General features: G+C 40.1%; 1 protein-coding gene across 1 annotated transcript; it reads left to right on the forward strand.

Moving 5' to 3' along the window:
• Positions 1 to 294: 294 nt before the first annotated feature.
• Positions 295 to 22,444, forward strand: DUS1L (dihydrouridine synthase 1 like). The gene is made up of 14 exons (XM_063293264.1): positions 295 to 448; positions 2,043 to 2,289; positions 5,288 to 5,396; positions 5,806 to 5,856; positions 6,850 to 6,962; positions 9,686 to 9,768; positions 10,382 to 10,485; positions 12,612 to 12,756; positions 12,923 to 13,019; positions 14,093 to 14,181; positions 14,924 to 15,090; positions 18,929 to 18,966; positions 21,008 to 21,083; positions 21,958 to 22,444. Exons 1-14 carry the CDS (start codon positions 384 to 386, stop codon positions 22,104 to 22,106), a joined length of 1,533 nt encoding a protein of 510 aa, XP_063149334.1. The 5' UTR covers positions 295 to 383; the 3' UTR covers positions 22,107 to 22,444.
• The last annotated feature ends 1,178 nt before the right edge of the window (positions 22,445 to 23,622 follow it).

The raw sequence follows: 23,622 nt of genomic DNA on the forward strand, positions 1-23,622 counted from the left end.
GACTTTCATCAACTCGGCGCCTCTGTAAAGAACTACGCCACAACTTTCAGGGAGTTGGGAAGGAACGGGAAATTATGGTTCCTTTCATTTAACCATGATGACCTTAACTAATCCAGTTGCTTGAGTTCACATACGCGCTAAAACATAAGTTTACTCACACTGTCTGGGATACCCGACCCCTGAACCGCAAGCTAGGTAAGAAAAGCTCACGCCCACCCTCCCCGCCACGCAGTAAATGCAGGAAGTTCCTCTCGCCGTTTCCCTTCCGGCAGAGGAGGCTTTGCTTGGCGGCCGAGAGGAAGCCGTCCGGCCCCTTTCTTTCGCGCCGTCGTTTCCGAGGGGGCCGGTTCGAGGTTACGCCCTCCCATGCGGGCCGGAGTGAAATGACTGGTGCGCTGTCTGGGGGCTTAATCGCCCTGCCTGGGCTGAGCCTCGGCGTCAGGTTCAGGTGCAGTCGGGGCTCTGGCAGAAGGACCGTGGGCGTGGGGTCTGGGGCGCTGGAGAAGGGAGGCGGGCTCGGCTCCTGGCCTGGTTTCTATAGGGCTGCCCTCCTTGAACAGCCGGGACTGGGGGGTGAGCGCGGGGCTTGGGCTGCTTTGGTCAAGGGGCAGGATCGTGAGTAGTGTCCCGCTGTAACGTAGCGCCGCCTTTCTGCCGCCGCTGCTTTTTAAGAAGGCGAATCTAGATGGAAGCCAGGATGTACTCCCTTTGCCGTATGTGGACGGCAAGGCACCTACACAGAGCCCTCGCTCTTTCCTCTCTATGGATAATTATAGGAAGTCATTCCGATCTAGTCTGGTTGACTTTCACCGTTCAGTCCTATTGACTGTTTCTTGGCCATCATCAGAAAGTAATCTGATCAGATTGGATTGGCTCCCTAGCCTTATAAAAATGATGTGCCAGCTTTGCTTTTATCAAATAACAGGGCTTTCTCTATTCATTTCCCTAAATAGGGATGGGGGAACAATAATTAGAAAATGTGTGAATTTCATACACACACACACTATCGCTGATAGTGTTTCATAACACACTTGTCACTCATATTTAAGCTTTGATCTGGCAGATCTGGTTTCTTGCAGATGTGAACCATCCATGGACAAGAAGATAGAAGCATTTCAAAGTGCTACTTTTCTACTCAGCACTGTTTTAATTTGGCCTTAATTCTCAGGATAAAATTAATAACCTCTAATAGGGCAATTTAGATTGGCAAGTAAGTATAGCATTAAAAAGCAAGGCTTACAAAATCATACAATGGTAACCATAAAATATAAAGTGTCATGGTTACTGTTCCAATGTTCCTGAAAAACATCATAATGGGTTCCCATGCCATGGGGCTGACATGAGTTGCTGTACAGGAGGGGGCTGCTCCTTGGCCTTGTACCAGGCTGTGATGCGAGGAGTGAAGAATGAGGAATGCATGTTTGCGTTATCTCGCCTTGTCAAGGACGTTTCCCGCAGACCGGCAGGAACCGTTAGGGGCACCTGGGGCATGGAATTGTACTGACTTTGTGGGGAGGGATTGGGAGTTGCTTGGGGATTTATTGGGAGGCATCCCGCGCTTTTACTATTCTCAGCTTTGCTTGTGATCCTGCATACTATTCATTATTAAATCAGATATCCATGAAAGCCCTGTGTGAGTCTGATGGTGATTTTGAATAGGCAATCATTACATAAAGGTTGTAGGAAATGTATTCTAAACTATGGAATCCTTGCTCTTTAGCAGTTTTGTTAACAAATGTTAAATATATATAATTTAGATAATATACTTACTATGTAGTCTTACATTATCTTAAATATATAGTTTTAAGTACACAGCAGAAGTCTGTGGATCTTTTTTTCTTTCTTTTGAATGCCCTGTTTTGTGCATTTGACTACTGTATATAGGAGATGTTAAGACCACAAATGGTAGATTGCAAGAATTATTGGTACCATATGATATAACTGATTAATATCAGTGTGTTGAATACAGTTAATGTTTATTATAATTACTTTATAGGATGAATAAAAGGATATTAGCATTTACTATTCCTATTTCTTTCCAGTGAAAGGATGATGCCCAAACCCAAGGGCTTTGAATTTTGGAAAAACACACTGAGAGGGGCCCGTTTTGTGGTTGCTCCCATGGTGGATCAAAGTGAATTGGCTTGGAGATTGTTAAGCCGCCGTCATGGAGCACATCTATGTTATACCCCCATGCTGCATGCTCAGGTCTTTGTCAGAGATGCCAATTATCGTAAGGAAAACTTGTATTGTGAAGTGTGCCCTGAAGATAGACCGTTGATTGTACAGGTAATACTAACCAGATGATTTCTCAGTGGGCTTTCATACTCTGTTGTGGGATACTTTTTCTGCATTGTGTAAAAGTAATTATTTCAGAAGAAGTAATTTTAAAATAACCAGTACATCAACTCCAGATGTGCTGGACTACTTCCCATAATCAGACGTTTCCCTTGCCTACTGTGGTGAGGGGAACTGTAATCCAGCCAGTGTGGTATAAGTGTTAAGATGTTGGACTAGGACCAGGAAGAGTCAGGTTCAAGTCCCTCCTCTGCCACTCATGCTGAGGTGACCAATCACACTTTCCCAGTCAACTTATCCCACATGGTGGTAGTTGTGGGAAAAAGAAAGGTAGTGCTGTGCATGCTGAATCAAGCTCCTGGAGGAAAGGTTAACTATAAATGTGCTAAACAATAAGCCAACACATCTGGAGTGCAACTTATTAGGTGTGGTTGAGCTACAGTTATATGCCATTTATGAGAAAATATAATAACTGTATTATGTGTGGAAAACATGATATTTTAGCATAATGCATGGTGGTGTAATTTATTGCAGGTAGCTGTGATAGCCAGATTTACCCACAAGGAGTTTCACCCTGCCCCAAAGACTAGCACATTTATTGTAGCAAAATCTTTCATGTGTCAACAATACATTTATTACCTCTTTAAATAGCCACAATTTTTTAAGTGGTGCACTTTATGTCACAAAGTGTGTCTGAAGTATTATTTTTGAGTCACTCATATGTCTACTGAGTCAAATAGGCTGATTGATCAGGCTTCTCCAGCTGAAACACTCCATGAAAGCTAGAAATGATAAAAATGTTTTTAAATATGTGTATGATTACAGGTAGTCCTCACTTAGCAACCACTTATTCAGTGACTGTTCAAAGTTACGGTGGCGCTGAACTAATGGTACTTATGCCCAGTCCCCAAGTTATGGCCGTCGCAGTACCCCTGTGGTCACGTGATCAAAATTGGGCACTTGTCAGCCACCTGCACTTAGAAGCTCAGGGGAGCTTCAACTCCCCCCACCCACCTATTTCCCACCCATCTCTGCCCTTTTGGCCGTCCTGCACAAGGCCGCTCACACCATTCTCCAAATAGTGCTTGCTGTTCTCACAGTGCTTTGGAAGGCCTCAGAAGCTTTCCGAAGGCTTTTTGAAGCATTGTGAGAACGGCGCACACTATTTGGAGAATAGTGTGCACTATTTGGAGAACGGCACATGCTATTTGGAAAACAGTGCGAGTGGCCTCAGGAAGAAGGCCTGGCACAGCCAGCAGCTGCCTCGCATAGGGCCAGGCCGGGTGCACCTTGTCAGCAGTGGGAGGAAGACAGCAATGGTCAGCTGAGCGTAGCAGAACCTGCGAAGCACAGGGTGGTGGGGGCAACTGGGGCTTTGCACGGTGGCACGGGTGGCTGGCTGTGGTGCGGGGCTTGAAGTGGCATTCCTCAGCAGCAGTGCTGGGGTTGCTGCCAATGAGTGCTGCTGTGCAGGGTGGCCAAAAGGGCAGAGATAGAGGGAGATAGGTGGGTGAGGGGAGTTATAAAGGCTCGGGGCTGGGAGGGACCAAGGCAGGAATTGCTTGGATTGGGGTGGGTCCTCACCTAAGAACCAGTGGGATTTGGTGAACAACAGCAACAGGGACTGCTGGGATTGCCATCGCTAAGTGTTGCAGTCATCTCGCTTTACGACCGCATCACTTAGCAATGGAAATTCCAGTCCCGGTTACCATTGTAACTCAAGGACTACCTCTGTTTCTAAGATCTTCATGCTAACTTTTTCTCTCCAGACTGGAGCAGTAGTATTATCCGTACTATTCATACCCCAGACTGGTACAGTGTTCTATTATTTACTTGTTCATTTTTTATTGCATTGGAGCCTTTATCAACTTTCCTTGGGAAAGCCAAAGTGTAAGTAGTATTTTCATTGTGTTAGAAAAGAGCACAACAATTATTTTTGTGAGCATTTTTAAATATGTATTTATTAAATTTCTTTGCCGCCCATCTCGCATACGACAACTCTGGGTGGCTTACAAATAATGAAAATAGCAAATCACTAAAACAGCTCAATATAAATACCTAAAAATGCAAATACAAATGCAAAATATACAATATAAAATAGAATATAAAATATTCCAGATGGGAAGATCTTAACCTTGGTACCCTCATGGGGCCAACTACCCCCAGGAATAATAATTTGACCTAAACAACTGAGTACATTCTTAGCTGTATCCTCCCAAGCATTTTAGAGACACTGAGTTATCTGTTTGTGGTATGCAGCACTTCTGATTCAACTCTAAAAAAGTACTGTATACCCGAGAATCTAAGATGATTGTCCTAATTTAAGTTAAATTATTTTGGAAATTAGTATTCCTTTCAGCAAAATGCATAATTTGTTCTATTATATTGGATTATTTTAACATAAACTAAAGCTAGCTACTTCACAATTACATTTAAATCTGTTCCCAACCGCTACATCCATTTCCTCCCTCCCTCCCTCCTTATATTATGGTGGGTTATATCAGATTTTAGGGGAGGTCTGTAGTTACAAAAATACCTATGCCATTTTAGCATTTTTTAAAAAGGAGAAGTCTTAAATATATTGTCACACTGGCATCATAATAGACAAAAATGAAACATGACCGACTTGCCTTGGGACCAGCAATTTTCCAAGATACACATAATTCTGCTGTTTGGATGTGCTTAGTCCATTTGGATGTGTCTGAGAAGGGCTGAAATGCACAGTTGCAGACTAAGAAAGCATGTGTTTCAAGATAGGAGATTTTAATTGGAAAGTTATAATCAGAACTTGTCAGGTGAGTCACAACAACAATAACACTAAGATTCAGGGGACAGGTATATGCAGTGTTTTGTTACACATTGTAACATAATTTAGAAGGTGTTTAATAGCATAATGACCTGTTGTTTTATAAATGTGTGCAATTGTTCTGTTATTTTGATGTTAAAATAAATGCTAACTTACTATTTGGCTTATATAACTCTTTCACAGTTCTGTGCCAATGACCCAGAAGTGTTTGTCGAGGCTGCCTTGTTAGCTCAAGACTACTGTGATGCAATTGACCTGAATTTGGGATGTCCTCAGATGATTGCAAAAAGAGGTATGCATAAATCAGAATCTAAAATAATTGAGGCCACAATTCTGTGTACAATCACACAGGCCAACCTCCCTTGAAAAGAATGAGTTGGTCAAGTGCCAGCAAATCTAGCCTGACTCCCCCTGACTACATGAACAAACGCTTGCCATTGGGACCTCCCTTGGAAAAGCCATCTTATATGGTATCATCTTCATCCTCCATGCTTGCCAGGCACGGTCATTTTTTGCTGGTCTGCTCTGTCACTTCCTTGCTCCCTAGGATTAATCTCCTTGTTATTTCTCCAGCACATTCCCTATCTTTTCTTATTCTTGAGCCTGGGGGTGGGGGGGGACTGTCCACCACTGTGGCTATTTTGTGTGGCAAGCATTGGGCCGGTCCTTGTCAGGCCATAATTGGCTGGATTTTCTTTTAGGTCACTATGGGGCATTCCTGCAAGAGGAGTGGGACCTCCTCCAAAGAATGAGTAAGTCCTTAAGGTTCTTGAGTAATGGATGGGATGGGAAAAGAGGAGAATCAAAATGCATTATATTTGATTTGTCTTTGGGGCTCCTCTATAAAGATTTATCATTCATAACACTGGACTCAGCCTGTTTGCTTGACCCAGCAAGCTATAAACAAGGATTATTGGTAACTATACTCACTAGTCTCTCTGTCTTGACAGTGCAGCCAAAAATAATTCTGTGGGGTTTGCTGGATGCAAGATAATTCCAGCAACAGCTAACTGGACCGCATCTCCAAACAACTGCTGTATACAAAGTTGTGGATGTGCTCTCTCATTAGTTAAGGCTAGAAGAAACCTACAGGTCACATGATAAAATAAAACAGAAATAGCAGCTGATTCCTAATTGCCCAACACTGGATGGAGGAGCCACCAGGTTGAAAGGGTGCAATAGCAAATAAGGTAGGCTTTTGGCTTATGTTTTTGAAGCCTGCCCATTACTTTGGGGTCACTGGCGCAGCCTTATCCATCCCCTGTAGACAGTTCTTTCACCCACAAAATCCTTTTGCAAACAGGAGGTAAGATGAAAGCACACATAGACGGTATGGCCTAGTGGTTACAGTGATAGACTAAGACAACAGGCCCAGTTTCACTGGAATTTCACCGAGTGACTTTGGGGCTGTCACCCTCTTTTAGCCTAGCCTCATGAGGTTGCTGTTGTGTGGAAGAGGGAGTACTATATGTCAGCTAGACCCAGAGGAAAGGCAGGGTAAAAAGCTATCGGATAAGTTAATTATGCACGGAGAAGGTGGAATGACTAAAAACTGTTCATCTCTCTCCTCTGCTAAATTTATTGCTCTGTTATTTATTTTATTTATTCCTGCAGTAATGTATACATGCAGCAATGTATGCTGTGTAGTAAATGCAAGCAGTGTGCCAGAAAATGGGATTGCGGTTACTTGTTCTCCGAGTAATATAACTTCCAGTTTCAACCAGTTTCTTTCTCTTGTTTTCCAGTTGTATTGGCTAACGAAAAGCTCTCTGTACCTGTTACATGCAAAATCCGTGTTTTCCCAGAAATTAGTAAAACAGTGAAATATGCTCAATTGCTGGAGAAGGCTGGTTGTCAGGTAAGGAATCCATTATAGTCTGTTAATTATATGTATATGTACGTATCTATGATGCTATTCCCTTTCAGCTTAAGCAATGTTATGCAAAGTTCAGAAAAGGAAGGAAAAGGTAAACCAAGAAAGAGATAAGGCAAACATGAGAAAACATAGCTAAAACTAATTTACACTAATCCTGTTCACTCTACTTCTCCACACCACTTTATCCTTGCAAACCCCCTGCTTTCACCACATCTGTGCACCACTTCATACATTGCCTTTCGTTCGTTAAACTTCTCTCTTTTTGAGAATGACATAAAATCCATCCAATTACTACTTTTCAGTTTTCCTCTCAGTTTGTTCACTCTTCATGTATTAGTTTTGCTATTTGATCTTCATTCTCTCCATATGATCAAACCACATCAGCCTAGTCTTTCATGCTGGCCACTCATTTGGATTCACAGCCAACAATACAGCATTATTTGTCACGTTTGCAGCAATTGTTTCAATTCCACCACCATTCCTATACATACATATCTCTGACATGCTCCTTCCAGCATTCTCTCACTTTAGTTCCTTCTGAGATCAGTTCACCACTTTTATTTTCACTTCCATTGACTGCACTGGTAGGTCCTTGTGTAGCCCATTTTTATCTACTTCCAAAACATGGTTTCATTTTCATCAAAAATCTCTGTGCATTTTCTCTGCTTCTTTTAATCTTTTACAACAGATTTCTCTCATCCTCATGACTGCAGCAGTCATTCTCTTACGTTCTTGTCTGCAGCCTTTTTCACTTAATTGTTCCACTAATTTTTTTGTGTTTCCCTTTAACATAATTCCGCCCTCTTCTGTGGCGTTCCGTAACATAATTCTTTTCAGTCTGTACAAGCAGCTTCCACAGCCTTTTGTCTTACATCTACTTCTCGTTCACTCTGTTGAATCTCTCTTCTAATGCTTTTTTATATGGGACTTCCATTTTCTCCTCCAGCAGTCATTCTGGTTGTTTCTTTCACATTAGTTTTTCTCCAAGATCTATCCTTGATCCTGCCAAAAATAGTCTGTCCCACATTCAGAACCTCTCAGTACTTACTTACTTACTTACTTACTTACTTATTTCTCTCACCCTTTTACTATAAACAATCCACTTATTCTTTTACAATTATAGTCATTCCTTTGCCATGTATATGTATAGCATAGACGGTATAGTAGTGCTTAAACCACATATCCAAAACAAACATTTTTCTAAGCAGATAGAGCCCATTATTACTTGTTCTTGGGGCTCTGAATGACCTAGTCTCTTTTTCTGTAATCAGTCATCTCATCCCTACTTATCCATTCATATCATCTGGAAAATACCTTTTTCCCTGGATTGCATTCGTTCAGAATGTAGCACCGTCTTCCCAAAACTCATCTTTGTTTCTTCCTTTACTGTCATTCACTGAAACATAATACGGGATTGTCACCAGCCTATGGATTTATTTCATATGCACCCACAGCAACCTAGATGACATCAAATGATGCTCTATGACATTTTTGCCACTCATTCAAAATTAAATATATGTCTTCACTTCCCTCCATGTAGTAATTAGCTCAATTCCACATGATCAGATTACCTTGGTTCATCTTTATAGCATCCCACCCTTTTTAGTTTCATAGGCACACAATAGTTCTCTCTCTCTCTCATCTATATTTTATTTCTTCATTTTCTTTAATCATTCACATTCAAAGTCAAATCTTCCATATACCATAATTGTCGCCAGATGAACCTACTGATGTTGACTTCTAACCATGATGGCTGTGGTCAGTCAAGGCTAACACATAATGTTTTTAGTAAGGTAGGGAAGGTGTAGATTCAGTTACTAGCCTTGGTCATACCTGTACCATATGCAGCATTCTCTGTTAATAGTGAGATCAGTACTGATCAATTTTGGCATGTAGGACAACAAGTGCAATTAAAGCTCAGTTTTAGCTCAAACACACACAAGTTTTGCGCAAGCTAGGATCTCTAATATAGCTAACATACTATTGGTCACATCCCACTAACTAGGAGGTATTTGCAGTATATTAGCACACAAGTCAAGATGTTTAAAATGCTTAGATGTCAGTATCAGTTGTTAATATTCTTAGATAAAACAGATATGGGTATTCCAAGGTGCTTATTTAGTACTTGAGAAAAAACATGATACAGGTAGTCCTCACTTAACAACTACCCTGTTAAGCGACAATTCAAAATAATGACAACACTGAAAAAGTAATTTGATGACCGATCCTAGTACCATCTAGCATCCTTGCAGTCACGGGATTGCGTTTCAGGCCCTTCACAACTGACAGGCGTTTACGACTGCCATGGCATCCCGCAGTCATGTGATTGCCATTTGTGCACTTCACAGCCAGTTTCTGACAAGCAGAGTCAATGCCAGCAGTGAAATCACAAGTCACAGTCACATCATGTCTCGCTTCATGACTGTGGGTGATTCGCTTAATGACCGTGGTGGAAGTGAGGTGGTAAGTCCATTGCAGTCACGTGATGTCTCACTTAACCACGTTGCTTAACAACGGAGTTGCCAGTCCCAGTTGTGTTCGTTAAGCGAGGACTACCTGGAATGTCATCTCCTAAAAAAATTAGAAATGGAATTTGGAATTCTGACTATTTGTAAAAAGACCCAGCTAGCATTAGAGAGAAATGAGATATTTTCTAAGATTGTTTGTCCCATTCACACTGAAAGACAAATACAATTTTGTTGTAGCTTCTAACTGTCCATGGTCGCACTAAAGAACAGAAGGGACCTCTTGTTGGAGTGGCTTCCTGGGAGCACATACAGGCTGTGAGGTAAACCCCCATAGGTAGCCGGGGAAGGGGCCCTGTGCTGCTGAATGCAGATTGGTCAATTCACTGGCTGTGTCTGTATCTCACCTTTTAGATAATTATTGCCTCCCAAATGGGCCCACATGAATTAAAAACAAAGAAATGGACTCTGCCTTTACTTTTTGCAAAAGTCAAGCCTCATCAGAGAAGGGGATAAAATTTGATAAATAAATAAAGGGGATTGAGGGGCTGGGAAAGGCAGGGGATTAGTTTCTCACAGCCAGCATGACATTGTGAACCATAAACTGGCATTTAAGCCATTCATACTGGGTCGATTTTCCCTTGTTATTATTTATTTTTGGCTATCTGTATTTGGACTGTGGCATCTTGACCAATGATGAAGGCCAGGGGGGTTCTGCCCTTTGGTTCTCTGAGCTCACATAACTGTCGGTGGGACTTAGAAGGGAGAGATAAAACAAGGTCCCTACTTCTGCTCCTCAGTTCAGTGCAAGTCATGATGTTTTTTTCTGGGCACTGAAAGCATTCAATTTAGGGAAAACATTGCGTCTGAGGCTCTTAGAATTTTTTAAGTTCTGTTATTTATGCATTGCCTTTCCTTTTCCATTTGCTGTCATAGAAAGGCTGTAAACATCCCTGTTTTTGCAAATGGAAACATTCAATACCTCAAAGATGTGGAACGGTGTATCCAGAAGACGGGAGTTCAGGGCGTTATGAGCGCAGGTAGGAAAGGAAAAGAAACTGTTCAATGTCTCTGTCCAAGTTAAGTGATACCCAAGTACTCTCGCTCATAGTAGTAGTCATCTGCTGCTGCTGTTGCTTTCAGTACCCTTCAAAGCAGTGCTTTAAATTTTCCGAGCAGAGATCGGCGGTGCTTAGTATGATAAACATAAAGTCTCTGTCAAGACTCCTGGTGACTTTTGGGACATGGTGATGTAATATTCTTGCAACAATCTGAAGGGTTTGTCCTTGCTATTTCTGGTTGTCGTCGTCATTTTCTTTTTACTTCCCAGTCTACCCGACAGACTTGGTGACCCATCCAAACATTAAGGCTGATCATTGAAAGAAAGGGTAGTTACTGTGGTGGATAATTCATGCAATAGACACCAACAACTGAAGAGGATTCAAATGATTATTTTCGAAAGCTAGCAGGTTATAGGGAGACACTGGTCTCTCGCATCCAGATGAGCCAGGAACAAGAGCTCCAAGGATGCGTACGTATTACATGGAATGTTGATCAAAGAATGCTTTTACATTAATAGGGGACCTTGAGAGGGAAATAATTTCTTTGCTACTGATAAGATGACTCTAAGGGAGACACGGGTATCACTCATGGTGTGAAGATTTTACAGATACAGCCTTTGGAATGCATAGTGCCTTAGTTTAAAAAGCAGAGGAAGCCATTAATGCTGTACAACAGGGCTTTTCAAAGGTTTTCAGGCCAAGGAACCTGTTAGTTTAAGCAAAAAGTCCTGGACCCTCTGATTGGCTGCATTCAAGTGATCTTTGTTTCCCTCGACCCCTTAGTCTCTCATGGAACTGTATGAAGTTCTTGGGGAGCCCTGGGCTCTACGAAATGGTTTGAAAAAACCTGCCATACAAGATTGGGCTGTCTGACTATTATAACACGCTTATGTTACATAACATGAATAGTTTATTTAATTAGAAATTTGAGTTTGCATATGAAATCTATTGTTTTAGGTGGAGAAACAAATGTATGAAACACATTTGTATATACATGTTAAAGCCTCTTAGCTTGCACCTGGATTCTGGAAGAGACCTGTTTTCCCTGAAATATTGGTGATTGTCCAGGAGTGTGAAAATGGTTTGTCTCAAAATGTTTTGATCACAAAATTTTGCAAAATGTCCTGCTTTATATACAAAATGGCCTATTTCAAGCAGTCATGAGGTATAGGAATAAGTGTTTTGAGCTTGAAATGCTTCCACAATGTGTGAAACAGCCCATTTTGCAAAACTTCATGCTTGAAAGCATTTTAAAATGAAACATTTTGTATGCTCCTCTCTATTAAAAAGAATGGAAAATAATGGAAGTGATCAAAATCTTGATTTTGAAAAGTCAAGGTGGTCGAGGGATTGAGGCTAGTCAGGTCACTGTTCAACTGTGAAGCTGCATGGGAACATCAGATAAATAAGGCTTCACTAATTTCACAGTGGAGGTAAAATAATAGATTAAAATAATATTCTCAAGTCTTCTGAAATGGCCAGAAATAGATTTTAAAAAGCTTCATGTTCCTGTTGAGAAATATGAATGACTGAGCTACATACAGATAGTCCTCACTTACCAACAGCAATTGGGACTGGCAACTCCATCGCTAAGCAATGCTGTCATTAAGTAAAACCTTACGTGACTGTGCCCAGCTTATGACACAGTTCCAGCTGTGGTCATGAAGCAAATCATCTGCGGTCATTAAGCGCAACATTACTTGACTGTGACTTGCGACTTCCTGCTGGCTTCCCCGTGGACTTTGCTTGTCAGAAGCCAGCTGTGACGGTCGCAAATGGCGATCTCATGACCAGGGGACATATGACCATTGTAAATGCACCGCAGTTGTCAAGTGCTTGAATCATGATCAAATTACCGCAGGGGTGCTGCAACAGCCACAAGTTCAAGGACTGGTTGTAAATCTGGGTGATTGCAGAGGCACTGAGAATATGGAATATTTGGAGGAGAACTTGCTTAAGAAGTGCTTAGAGAAGTGCTTAACTTGCTCTAACTCCCAGCAGCCAGCAGCCTGTTAGCACTGTGAGGCTAACGCCCATTTGGAATCCTCCATGCTTCATCAGTTAAGGCCAGACTGCTGACTTTTTTTCTGACTTTTTTCTTTTAGAGGGCAATCTTCATAATCCTGCTCTATTTGAAGGAAGAAATCCTGTCATCTGGGAGATGGCTGAGGAATACCTAGAAATAGTACAGCAATATCCTTGCCCATTGTCCTATGTCAGAGCTCATCTCTTCAAGCTTTGGCATCACACGTGAGTAATTCTGCTGTTTGTAGTATTTTATGTGATACCCCACAGCAGTTTTCCACCAACGTTGGTGTAAGGAGAGGTAGCATGGGGGAGAACCAAAGCTGTACATCTCACTTGCTAGGATTAGACTGCACATCTCTTCTTCACCCCATGTGTTGGTTTCCCTCAGGCTGCAGGTTCACCAGCAGCTGCGTGATGAATTAGCAAAAGTGAAGACACTGGAGGGACTAGTGGCTGTCAACAGGGAGCTGAAGTTGCATTGTCAGGTACCAGCTGAAGCTCTATGTTTTGCGGTAGCCCTGAGCTTTCTTTCTGGGGAAAAAGCCTGGTGAAACCTCACATTTATCAAACAAGATGAGTTGATTGCCTTCTCTCATCTTTCCCGATGTGATGTACGCAGTGTCCACTATCCCCTAACAACTTCCTATTACTGGAAGTGTGCAATAATTGCAGCAGACTGTAACCACTCACTTTCTTTATTTCTTCCTGTTGCTTCTGGGCTCCAGCTGGGCCCACTGGCTTTCTTAAAAAATGAAAACGGCAAGTAGGTGGGTTATGCTGGCTGTCTGCTTGGAGGCTTACCAAAACCACAAAAGGGAGCCCAGAAAGGAAAGAGGGCTCTACCACTGCTATTGTTGATAGGGCTGAGGGGGCCTGCAGAAAGGATGGGGAGGTCAGGGAAGAGCCAGGGGGAGTTGGAATAGATTTGTTCTTGGGTGTTTGTGTGAGTAGGGGGAAGATTATGGGGTAAGGGGATATGTGAGAAAGCATCTAAGAGCTGGGAGTTGATTCTTAGAGAAATGGGATGTGAGTAAGGTTAATCATGGTAGGAAAAAGAGGTAGAGTGAGGACAGTGGGGACAGCTTCTGCTAAATGGCTGGCTTGCCTTCTATGATTAGGGTTGTTTTATGATTGGCTGCATCTATTCCAGCACTGCTGCTATTTCTCAAAATTCCACATTGGCCTTGGACCCAAGAAAGTTAAGAATGTTTGATCTAAATTACCACACTGGCCTTCAGTATCACCTGCCTAGTGTTAATTTTCTTTAAGACAGTTGAATTTTCTTCATCTTCCAAAGCAGACACAATCCTGGGCTTTGAAGACATGGCTGCTTCAAAGAGCTGCAGAGAAATGAACAGTTTTGGAATCAAATCCAAAGCAACACACAGCCATACTATTTTCAAACTACATTTTCTAGTTTCACAGAATTGCTTAGTGAATTCTTATGTATTGATGCTTTTTTCGTGCATTGTTTTTATTTTCATTTTTACTCTATCAGTCTGGGGTGGTTCTTTGCCGGAAAAGTTGAATGTATCATTGCTTCTGCTCCTATATGCAGGAAGAAATAGCCCATTTGAAGGAAGAAGAGAAGCCAAAGGGAGGATTACCTTTCTTCCACTGGATTTGTCAGCCATATCTAAGACCAGGGTGAGTCCTTCTATTGCATTGTTAATTTGACATATAATTAGAGCAATATATGCAGTTTATCAAAGGAATCCTCAAGATGAAGGAATATGGTACTGGAATGATAGCTTAAGAAACCTATCATGGTACCTTGAGTTTCTTTTGCTCTGCCATGTAACAAGAGGATTAAGGATAATTACATCAGGTGATATTTTTCCTCTGAATAGCTATCCTTCCTTATGTGTATTAAGGTGTGCATGTATTTTACTCCTTCAGGATTTGAGCATTTCCATTTAGACTTACCTCACTCTAATGCAAGAGAGAATGGTATTTCTACTCACACCTAGTAGAATTGCTTTATGAGGCCCAGCTGCTTGGAAAAACATAAATTGGTGTTCTCAACTTTCTTTGTTAACTAGAACAGTAAAGAGAAGCATCGTGAGCAACGACATTTTTAAAGGAGTTGATGTTGAAGAGGATTTTTTTAAAAACCTTATTAGTATGCTCTCCCTCAAGGGTAGGGTATTTTCCTCTTTAAGCTCTGCTCATGTAACCATTTATAATGGATATTCCTCAGTGTTCATCTGGTTGGTCTTCTCTCACATGACCTCTAGTATTGATTGTCTTTTCTACGGTGGGACAAATATGGTAGGAGAACATATGGTATCCCTGCTTTGCTATTTTTAAGGAGCCTAAAATGGCGGTATTAGCAAGGAAAGTAATTGTTGCCTTGCATTTTAGATGTCTTCATGTTCAACCTTCACAGGCCCAAGGAAACATGCAACAAAAATGCCCCTCCTGGTGGGGAAGGAAGTACACGGGGGAAACGAGCTCTGGAGGAGGAGGAAGATGGGAGCTCTGATGCTCTCTCAAAGAACAAACAAAAGAAGAAATTGAGGAATCCAAACAAAAGTTTTGATCCATCATTAAAACGTAAGCTATGAAGCTGTATATAGTATAGTCTGTGGGTACAACTGATTGACTAAAAATAGGTGCAGTGGGCATTTACATTTTTTAAAATATTTTTTTTCAAGCATAGGGAACAGCATCTCTCAAAATTTCTGCAACTATGGACCACTAAATAAACATTTGGAAAATGTGGGGACTGTGCAATTAAACAAATCCCCCCCGGATGTTTTTGTTTTTAAGAGCATGGCAGGGGTAGGCGGAGGGACAGGGATTTCTTAGCAGCACCAGGTGGGAAGAGAAGAAGATGGTGTTGCTGTGCTGGGGGAGAGAGAGTCAAAAGCTGCCAGCGTTTTGCAAACTGCTGCATTTTAAGAGCAATTAAAGAGCAGCTGATTTAAAGCAAGATAATACCCTCCCCTCACCCCAACTTTTAGGAATGAGAGTGGCTGTCTTCAGATAAAACCCAGATTTCAGGAATTACACAATAATAAGCAAGCTCATCCTTCCCTTTGAAAGTGTGGTTTTAAATGGTACTGGGTTTTTGTTTGTTTCTTTCCCGTGAAACAGCTTTATTTTATAAAGTTGTAAAGGTCTATTATAGTTTTATTTTTAACCTATGTATGTATGTATGTATGTAATGAAATTTTTAGTTTTATTCATGGAGAGTGAATAAAACTAAATGCATGTTATCAGAAGAATAAAAACTGACCTAAAAAACGAGGGAGGGCTTCTAAGAAAAATGACAGTATTTGCAATACTCATACAGAATCAAGACCATCTATTAGTGCATATATATAAACTGTTACTTAGGTATGACACGGGGACAGAACAAATAAAAATTGTATCATAAAATGGATGCAAAACTTCAAAGAAACAATCTCAGTACAACTATGGGAAGAACTATGGAACAAGTCAATAAAATTCACCCCAAGTTTACAGTAAGAGAAAACTGGAACAAAATATTTTATAGATTAATAGATGGTATACAACTCTGTCAATAATTGCCAAGGTAGAGAAATAGAGAAATACATGTTGGAAATACCACAATGTAGAAGGAGCATTTTACGATAGGTGGTAAAATTCAAAAGTACTAGAAAGAAATACATAGTACTATTCAGGGAATTTTGGAAACCAAATTTGAATTGAAACCATCATTTTTTAAAATTAGGCATAATTCCAGGACATATCAACAAAAAATACCACAATTTACTAAGATCCGTGTTGACAGTCCCGAGGATAAACTTAGTGCAACTTTAGAAAAGAGAGATGTTTCCAACGATATCAGATTGGGAACCTAATCTTGGAGAATATGTAGCAGTGGGGAAATTAACAGCATATATTTACAATAAAAGTTTGACTATATTCAAGCAAGAATGGCTTCCATATATATTATATAGCAAGGCAAATTTAAACATTTACAGTATGGTTTTTAAGGGGAAAAAGGATTGATTAAAAGAACTGAAGTTAGAAATATATGAACAAGTTTAAATATTTATAAATATTGTATATCGGAGTATAACAAAGGGGAAGTTAGAAACAAAATACTTAATGTTTTGGTAGACTTTCTTTTTTCTTTTTTTCTCTTTTCTGTTAGGTAATTTATCTTTAAATAATAAAATAGTGGTAATATTGGCATTCAGCTCAGAGACCTTTAAAATAATGTTCCTTTTTGTTAAAAATAACTCAGTGAATTCTGCTTTTTATGGTTAACCCTTTATCAATGATATACTGAGTACCAACTGTACAACTTTTACAATTTCTTTGTCCACTCACTTTCTTTTTTTATGCTTGTCTGTTTTTTTAATGATTAAATTTTTTTGAAAATACATGCTGTCACTTTAGGGTAGGCTGATCATACGTACCGTTTTGAATGGGACAGTCCCATTTTTTTAACATTTCCCGACCGTTGCGTCATTTTAATATAAATGTCAATTTTGTCCCATTTTTTAAAAAACGTTGGAGCCGTATTGTTAGAATGCAGTCTGAGCTTTGCAGCAACAGCGGAAAAAGTGCTGAGCTCTGCAGCAACAGCAGAACAGTTGCAACAAAGCTCAGCTTGACAGTTGGGAAGAGCACCAAAAAGAAAGCACGCCCATTGGCTGCTATCTCCAAACGGCGTGAAGAAAAAAGAATAAAAGGACGGGGAAAAAAAGGAACGGGTTGTTGGGGACAGCCATTCTTCAGGCTCAACTTCCAGACCTCGCCTCTTGACTCTAGTCAAATCCAGAACCAGGAAGACCTTCCCAGCCTTGCATAGCTGATCCCCCAGACAAGCCTGCCTTCCTGCGCCTTCTCTGCCCACTGCCACTTCCAGTCCTACCCTGCTGAACCAGCCTGCCACCCAAGCCTGCCTTCCTGCGCCCAGGGCCACAACTAGGGTCTGTGTCACCCAGGACAAACATAGATTCCACGCACATTTTGGTGCCCCCCGTGCGGCGCCTGGGGCACATGCCCCGCTTGCCCCCCCCCCCCAGTTGTGGCCCTGCCTGCACCTCCTCCAATCACTGCTGCTGCCTCCAAGGGCCACCAGGCTGGAGCTCCGTGCCTGAACCTGCTGGCTTCTGTACCGGTCCTAGTGCCTGCCTTGTACCTAGTGTGAACTGGACTCAAGCCTTGTCTTGTATCTAGTGTGAACTGGACTCAAGCCTTGTCTTGTATCTAGTGTGAACTGGACTCGTATTTTTTTATAGCTTGAAGTCTACCCTTGCAATGCCAAAGACAAAGAGGCGAACCTGCAGTTTTAATGAAGATCTCCAGAAGGAATTCAGGTTTATTAAACTGGACAAACTGTGCAGTGATGGAACAAAAGTGGTATGCCAACAATACCCCATTTTTCCATTGCTCATGGAGGTAGAAGTGACATCAACCAACATCTACATAGCCAGAAACATAAGGATGCTGAAAAGACTCTGGCTTCAGTTAAAAACATCCGTTTGTTTATGAGACGTGATGGTGATACTGAAAGCAATAAAATTGCAGCAAGTGAAGCTGTTTTTGCTTATCATTCTGCTGAAATACAGTCCCCCTCTATGTCTGCCTAAATCTTCGTATGAGTTCTGTCACTGAAGAATAATTGTTAGCTCAATATGTTCATGTAGTAAAACTTCATTTTAATGAAAACAAAAAATCTTTTTATATAAACAATAATCTGTTTAAGGACCAGCAAATGGATCTTAAAAACTCTTTAAAACATTTTTTATCGACTTACTTTTTCATGAATACGGAATATTACATAAGTTTAACCCCATCCCGTTTTGCCATCCCAATGTCCCGTTTTTGTCTCAAGGAAATATGGTCAGCCTACTTTAGGGGGGTCATTGCATCACAAATTTTGAGATTCCTGAAGTAGGTTTTGGAACAGAGTAAGGGCACTGAGCATTTTCCAGGAGTCTGTGGACACCCTGTGGAATGTTTTTAACTATTGTTCAAAATCTCTTTATAACAGCAGCAAGTTTAGCTGACAAATGCAATCTCTATTTGTTCTTGTTCACTATATTTTCTTCTCTTGAATAACTCTGTTAGGTCTTTTAGCTAAGAGAGTAACATTTAACTTCAAAAGCTGTTTGAGGCAACATCTTAATTAGGCCAACTGAATGTTGCAAAACAGTGTGCAAGTAGAAATGCTGTCCCGCTGTTTTGTAACCCTATTAGCCTTATAAAGGGGTTGCCTTCAGTAGGCATTGGATTTTTTTCATGGGCAGGATCTCTTCTTAGGCTTTTTATTTAAATCAGGGTATTTTTTAAATCTCCTTTGAACTATTTCTTTTCAGGATTGTTTTTAAAATCAAAAGAAATTGTTATGTCACTTACTAGGGAAAATGTTTGAAATACCTAAATACTAATTCATTTTTCCTTTTTTCAGCTAAATATGCAAAGTGTGATCAGTGTGGAAATCCAAAGGTGAATTAATTTCTTTAATGCATTAATTGTTAAAACCTTGAGTGGAATGATAAATGCTTAAAAATCTGTGCTTTGAGCCAAGGGATCTGCTACAACATAGTTACAATAACATTCCCTCCAGTAAAATTGCAGTCCAAGGCACATCCTAAAAATCTAAATAATTTGAACTGTTTTATCCTCTAGTCTTTAAATAAAGTCATAAGCAGTATGCTAATAAGGAATTAATTATGATGTATTATAGGCTAAGATGCTATAAGATGCTTGCCTAGAAAGGTGGGTCAAAAAGGCACTGTCCATAAGTCAGGCTTGAGTCCTTGTGGTTTCACGAACACCACCATGTACAGTAGTTTTCTTGGAAGCCACGGAGCAATTTCATTCTTCTTGGATGCTTTTTTAAAAAAAATATCCCAGTCTAACCTACAGCCTTGATGTTCAGTAGAGTATTCCCATGCAAGTACAAACCAGGCCTGACCCTGCTTGGCTTCTAAGTCTAGACAAAATCAGCTTAGTGCAATGAAAGATCACTTTGAAAAGCAGACTTTACTAAGTTACCTGGAAATGTATTGCCATCTACAGGAAACACCTTCCACTGCTCCTTTCAGTTTTAAAAACCTTCACTATCAAAGGACAGTTCAGGTAGTCCTTGCTTACTGACTGCCTTGTTTAACAATTGTTCGAAGTTACAATGGTGTAAAAAAAAAAAAGCTTTTGCAACCGATCGTTGCAGTTATGACCATCACAGTGTCCCACAGTCATGTGATCACCATTTGTGTGCTTCGCAACTGGCTTCCGACAAGCAGAGTTAATAGAGAAGGTGGAAGTAAAATCTTAAGTCATGGTCATGTGATGTTTCACTTAACCAAAGTAAGGCCGTAAGCCTGTCATGGTCACGTGTCATTTTACTTAGCGACTGCAGCACTTAGTGACAGAGTTGCCGGTCCCAATTGTGGTTGCTAAGCAAAGACTACCTGTAAAGAGAAGGGTAATGCTATCAAGACCTATGATGGGTTCTTTAAAATTTCCTGTGTAGAAGTTACATGAATAGATTTATAGCCACAAGGTAGTTGACTCATAAACCATCTGCTGTGCATTGCCAGCTACTGGAGAAGGATCTTGCTCTGTTTTCCCAAACACAGTTATAGACAAATAATACAGTGACATCATTTGTTCAGGGAAAAAAATGTTGTTTATTACTGGCTGTGATGTGGTCATACTTGGCTAAACATTTTGGTTTGTATAGATATTATTATTGGTCAGGGGGTCTAATCAACTTTACTTCCACCTTACCCCTTCTTCTGAAATATGAACGTGTCAGTAGCTCTTTTCATCTGGTGGAACATTACCTATTTTCAGCTTGGGGAAGCTTGAGATCAGCAGGAGAATCCATAACCTGCAGTGTTTTTTGACATCAGTCTGTTGAAAAAAGGGGAAAAAGCATGGTTCATGCATTAAGGTTACTTTTCAGCAGGATGTTCCTCCCAATGTAGGTGTGGTAAACTGTTTGCACCATAGAGGTAATATGATAGTTTTTAGCCCACATCTGTATAGCTTGAGAGTGGAATCCTATTTTAGCCAAATACTTACATGGGTGAGAAGTGTTGGTTAAGAGTCAATTTGCTAATGATTGTGATGTGATTTGCAATGGTGCATAAGGCTTCCCTAGATCCTTCTAAAATTGATGTGTCCTCTTTGTCGCCTTTCTAGAGCTTTAAATAAAACTGTGACACAGACATGTTTTTAAAGGTTTCAACAAAGCCTGGGAAGGCTTTAAACAGATGGATATCTAACAGTATGGATGTCCCTCTTTTAAGTCTTGCCATTTTTTCTGGGATTAACAGTAAATCCTATTAAAGGGAGGGTGGGTTATCTTTTTCTTATGAAATGGCAGTCTATTAAGGGGGAAAAAAAGAACATCTCAGTCTTTAGATATAAATATAAAACAAACTTTAATTCAGGCACAACATAGAACTTTAACTACCCCCACATACTGGCAATGTAATATTATCATATGAAAATTGAACTAACTTGTGTCTGTTCCTAGGGTAACAAGTGTGTATTTAATCTCTGTCGAGGATGCTGTAAGAAAAGAGCATTCAGAGAGACAGCAGATTGTCCTGGTGAGTACCTGTATAACCAAAGCTCAGTTTTCCAAAATAACAGAGCACTTTTAAAGGAAGGAATTTTAAAGTCTGTTGAGTGATTTTATGCTTATAAACATACAGCTTAGATTTCAAATTCTGACTATTTACCCAAAAGCCAAATCATAAATATTTCCTGGAAATAACATGCTTGATTTAACAAAAACAGAGCAGATTTGCTTCTATCTTTACAAAAAAAAAAAAATGATTGATTTAAGACAGCATCCAAACTACAGCATGATAGTGATAGCCTTTACTCCCTGAATGGCCCTAGAATGTATTAAGCAGTTGGTTAAGCTGTTGATCGTATGTGTAGAAATTAGTTTCAGAATAATTTTCTCTCTTGAAATACTAATTACAATCTTCTTTTTTTAAAAGGTTAACTGCTTTTGTAGTTTTATTTTCATCTGATATGTGTGTTAATTTAGGAGCTAAATTGTAAGGGTTTTTTTTAATTGTTAACTGTATACATTTTGAAAGCCATCTTTCTTTTAACGTGAAAGCCATATTCTTTAATCAAGTCACGTAAGAATAACTTCACAGAATCAGATCAGCAAGTGACCATGAATAAACGTTTCTGTAACTTTTATAGAGAATCCTATCTCTCACAGATATAAAATTACTGTTTTCTTACTGAGCCTCCCTATCCCTTTAAATAATCTCCTCCTGCAGCAGGTTTTTAAAATTCATGTCTATCCTATTTTAGCCATCTGTTCATAGTGATTATGCCATTTGTATTTGGGATCATTTTAGTTTGCTGTTTAATGCACCAACCTTCTGAGTGGAATGTTTTCTGTTTCTTATTCTTCTGCTGCTAGCCATCCAAAATGTATTTTCCTTTTTGCTTTTTCAGCTCATGGTCTGCTTTTTAAAACCAAACATGAAAGGTCTGTTTTGTGGAAAAGTGGCCAATCCCATATGGAAAATATTAAGCGGACAACACAGCAAGGCGAGGTAGAGGAAGCGATGTTGCTTAAAGAGGCTATCAATGGTATAGCATGAGAGCTTGGAAAGTCCTCCTGGATCTTCTGACTGCCCGCCCTCCCTCCTTGGGCCAAAGAAACCTCTGCTTCCAGAACACAGCTGTTGACACCACAAGGCCTGTTTTAAGATTAATGACAAGTTTTACTTAAGAAAAAGTTTTTCTCAGGGAAATGTCCTGTAACGGAAATAAAAGGATGCAAATAAAACTTTCACGCTGTGTTGGAAAGACTTCAAAGACTGAGCCAGAAGTACTGGCCTTACAATGCTGCATTGGAGACATCTCTAAAGATATGACCTGCCTGTTTTAAACTTTATGTATGGTTTTAAAATTGGCAAATAAATCTTTTATAAGAGTAGTTTTCTGGGATATTATAACTAAAACACAATCAGGGAATGTGCCGACTTTAAACACAAAAATTAGAGGCTTGTTGGAAGCTGGCATTGCAGCACAGGCAGGAGGATAGGTGTAAAAGGACAGTGAAATTCAGGAGGAAAAGGCATGATTGACAACGGACCATTGGGTTTAGCTTTTTACGCTTATAGCTTAATGAAAATCGCATGTCTGCAACCATGCCAATACTGGAAAGCTACAAATCAGCAGGTCAAATGATGACGCCAGAATTGAAAGCTGTACATTACATGTTTCATGCTGATTTTGAACAGTGAAAAGACAATGTTTCTACAACTAGCACAGAGGTGGGTAATCTATGGCTCCTGACCTAACTTCATACTGCCCTTAGCTTGATTTCCAAGTTCCTATTTAAGATCCTGTAATGATAGCTATTTGTCCTTCCCCTGCAACCTGTTAGTCCAAAGACAAAACAGGAATTTCCACCCAAGTTTATCTCTGGTCCCACTGTGGCTTACTTGCCCAACTCTGAATACCTCTGAATATCCATTAAGAGATGTGGCCCTAACAGGACAAAAGGTTGCTCACCTCTAAGATGTATGGTGTATTAGAGCTGGTTATGTGCATCACAAAGGTCATTGGCTAAGAGTCAAACGCATTCCTTAATAAGTTACTTGGGAAAGAGTTTGGGGCCGCTTCCTAATAAATTTTCAAAGGAGACATAAAGGAAATAGATTTCATCATCATAAAATAGCTGTGATAGAAATACAAAGATATTTGCTTTGAAGAGAAGAAAAGGTTTTCAGCATTCTGTATGTGTTTGTCTGCAAGTCAACCCATGAATGTTCATATGTTTGTGAACAAATATTGCTGAAAGAGTAATTCTCATTGTGAGAATCTCCCCTCCACTTTTATCCCCCCTCTGGATACTAAGCAGGTCAATAGGATAAATTGTCTTACAATGTTTACCCATATCAGACTATAGTGATTCTTAGAAATAAATGCCACTAATTTAAATGGATCTCCAAATAAATATTATTAGTAACATTTAAGTATTTGGGCACTTTAATTATATGAACCAGAACTAATTCAGAGTCAAAAAAATTCAACTGTTACTATATTGTGATCCAGAAAGATTTTCTTCTAACAGCTCCATAAAGTATCTTGCAGTAGCAATGACATGCC

This window comes from Candoia aspera, chromosome 2 (genome assembly GCF_035149785.1).
Source record: "Candoia aspera isolate rCanAsp1 chromosome 2, rCanAsp1.hap2, whole genome shotgun sequence".
Lineage (NCBI taxonomy): Eukaryota > Metazoa > Chordata > Lepidosauria > Squamata > Boidae > Candoia > Candoia aspera.

Excerpts from the sequence above, each read along its gene's own strand:
- DUS1L (XM_063293264.1), top strand. The coding sequence starts at position 384 with ATGACTGGTGCGCTGTCTGGGGGCTTAATCGCCCTGCCTGGGCTGAGC. Across the intron at positions 5,857-6,849 it reads GGACCTCCTCCAAAGAATGA|TTGTATTGGCTAACGAAAAG; the intron begins GTAAGTCCTTAA and ends CTTGTTTTCCAG. Across the intron at positions 18,967-21,007 it reads ATCAGTGTGGAAATCCAAAG|GGTAACAAGTGTGTATTTAA; the intron begins GTGAATTAATTT and ends GTCTGTTCCTAG.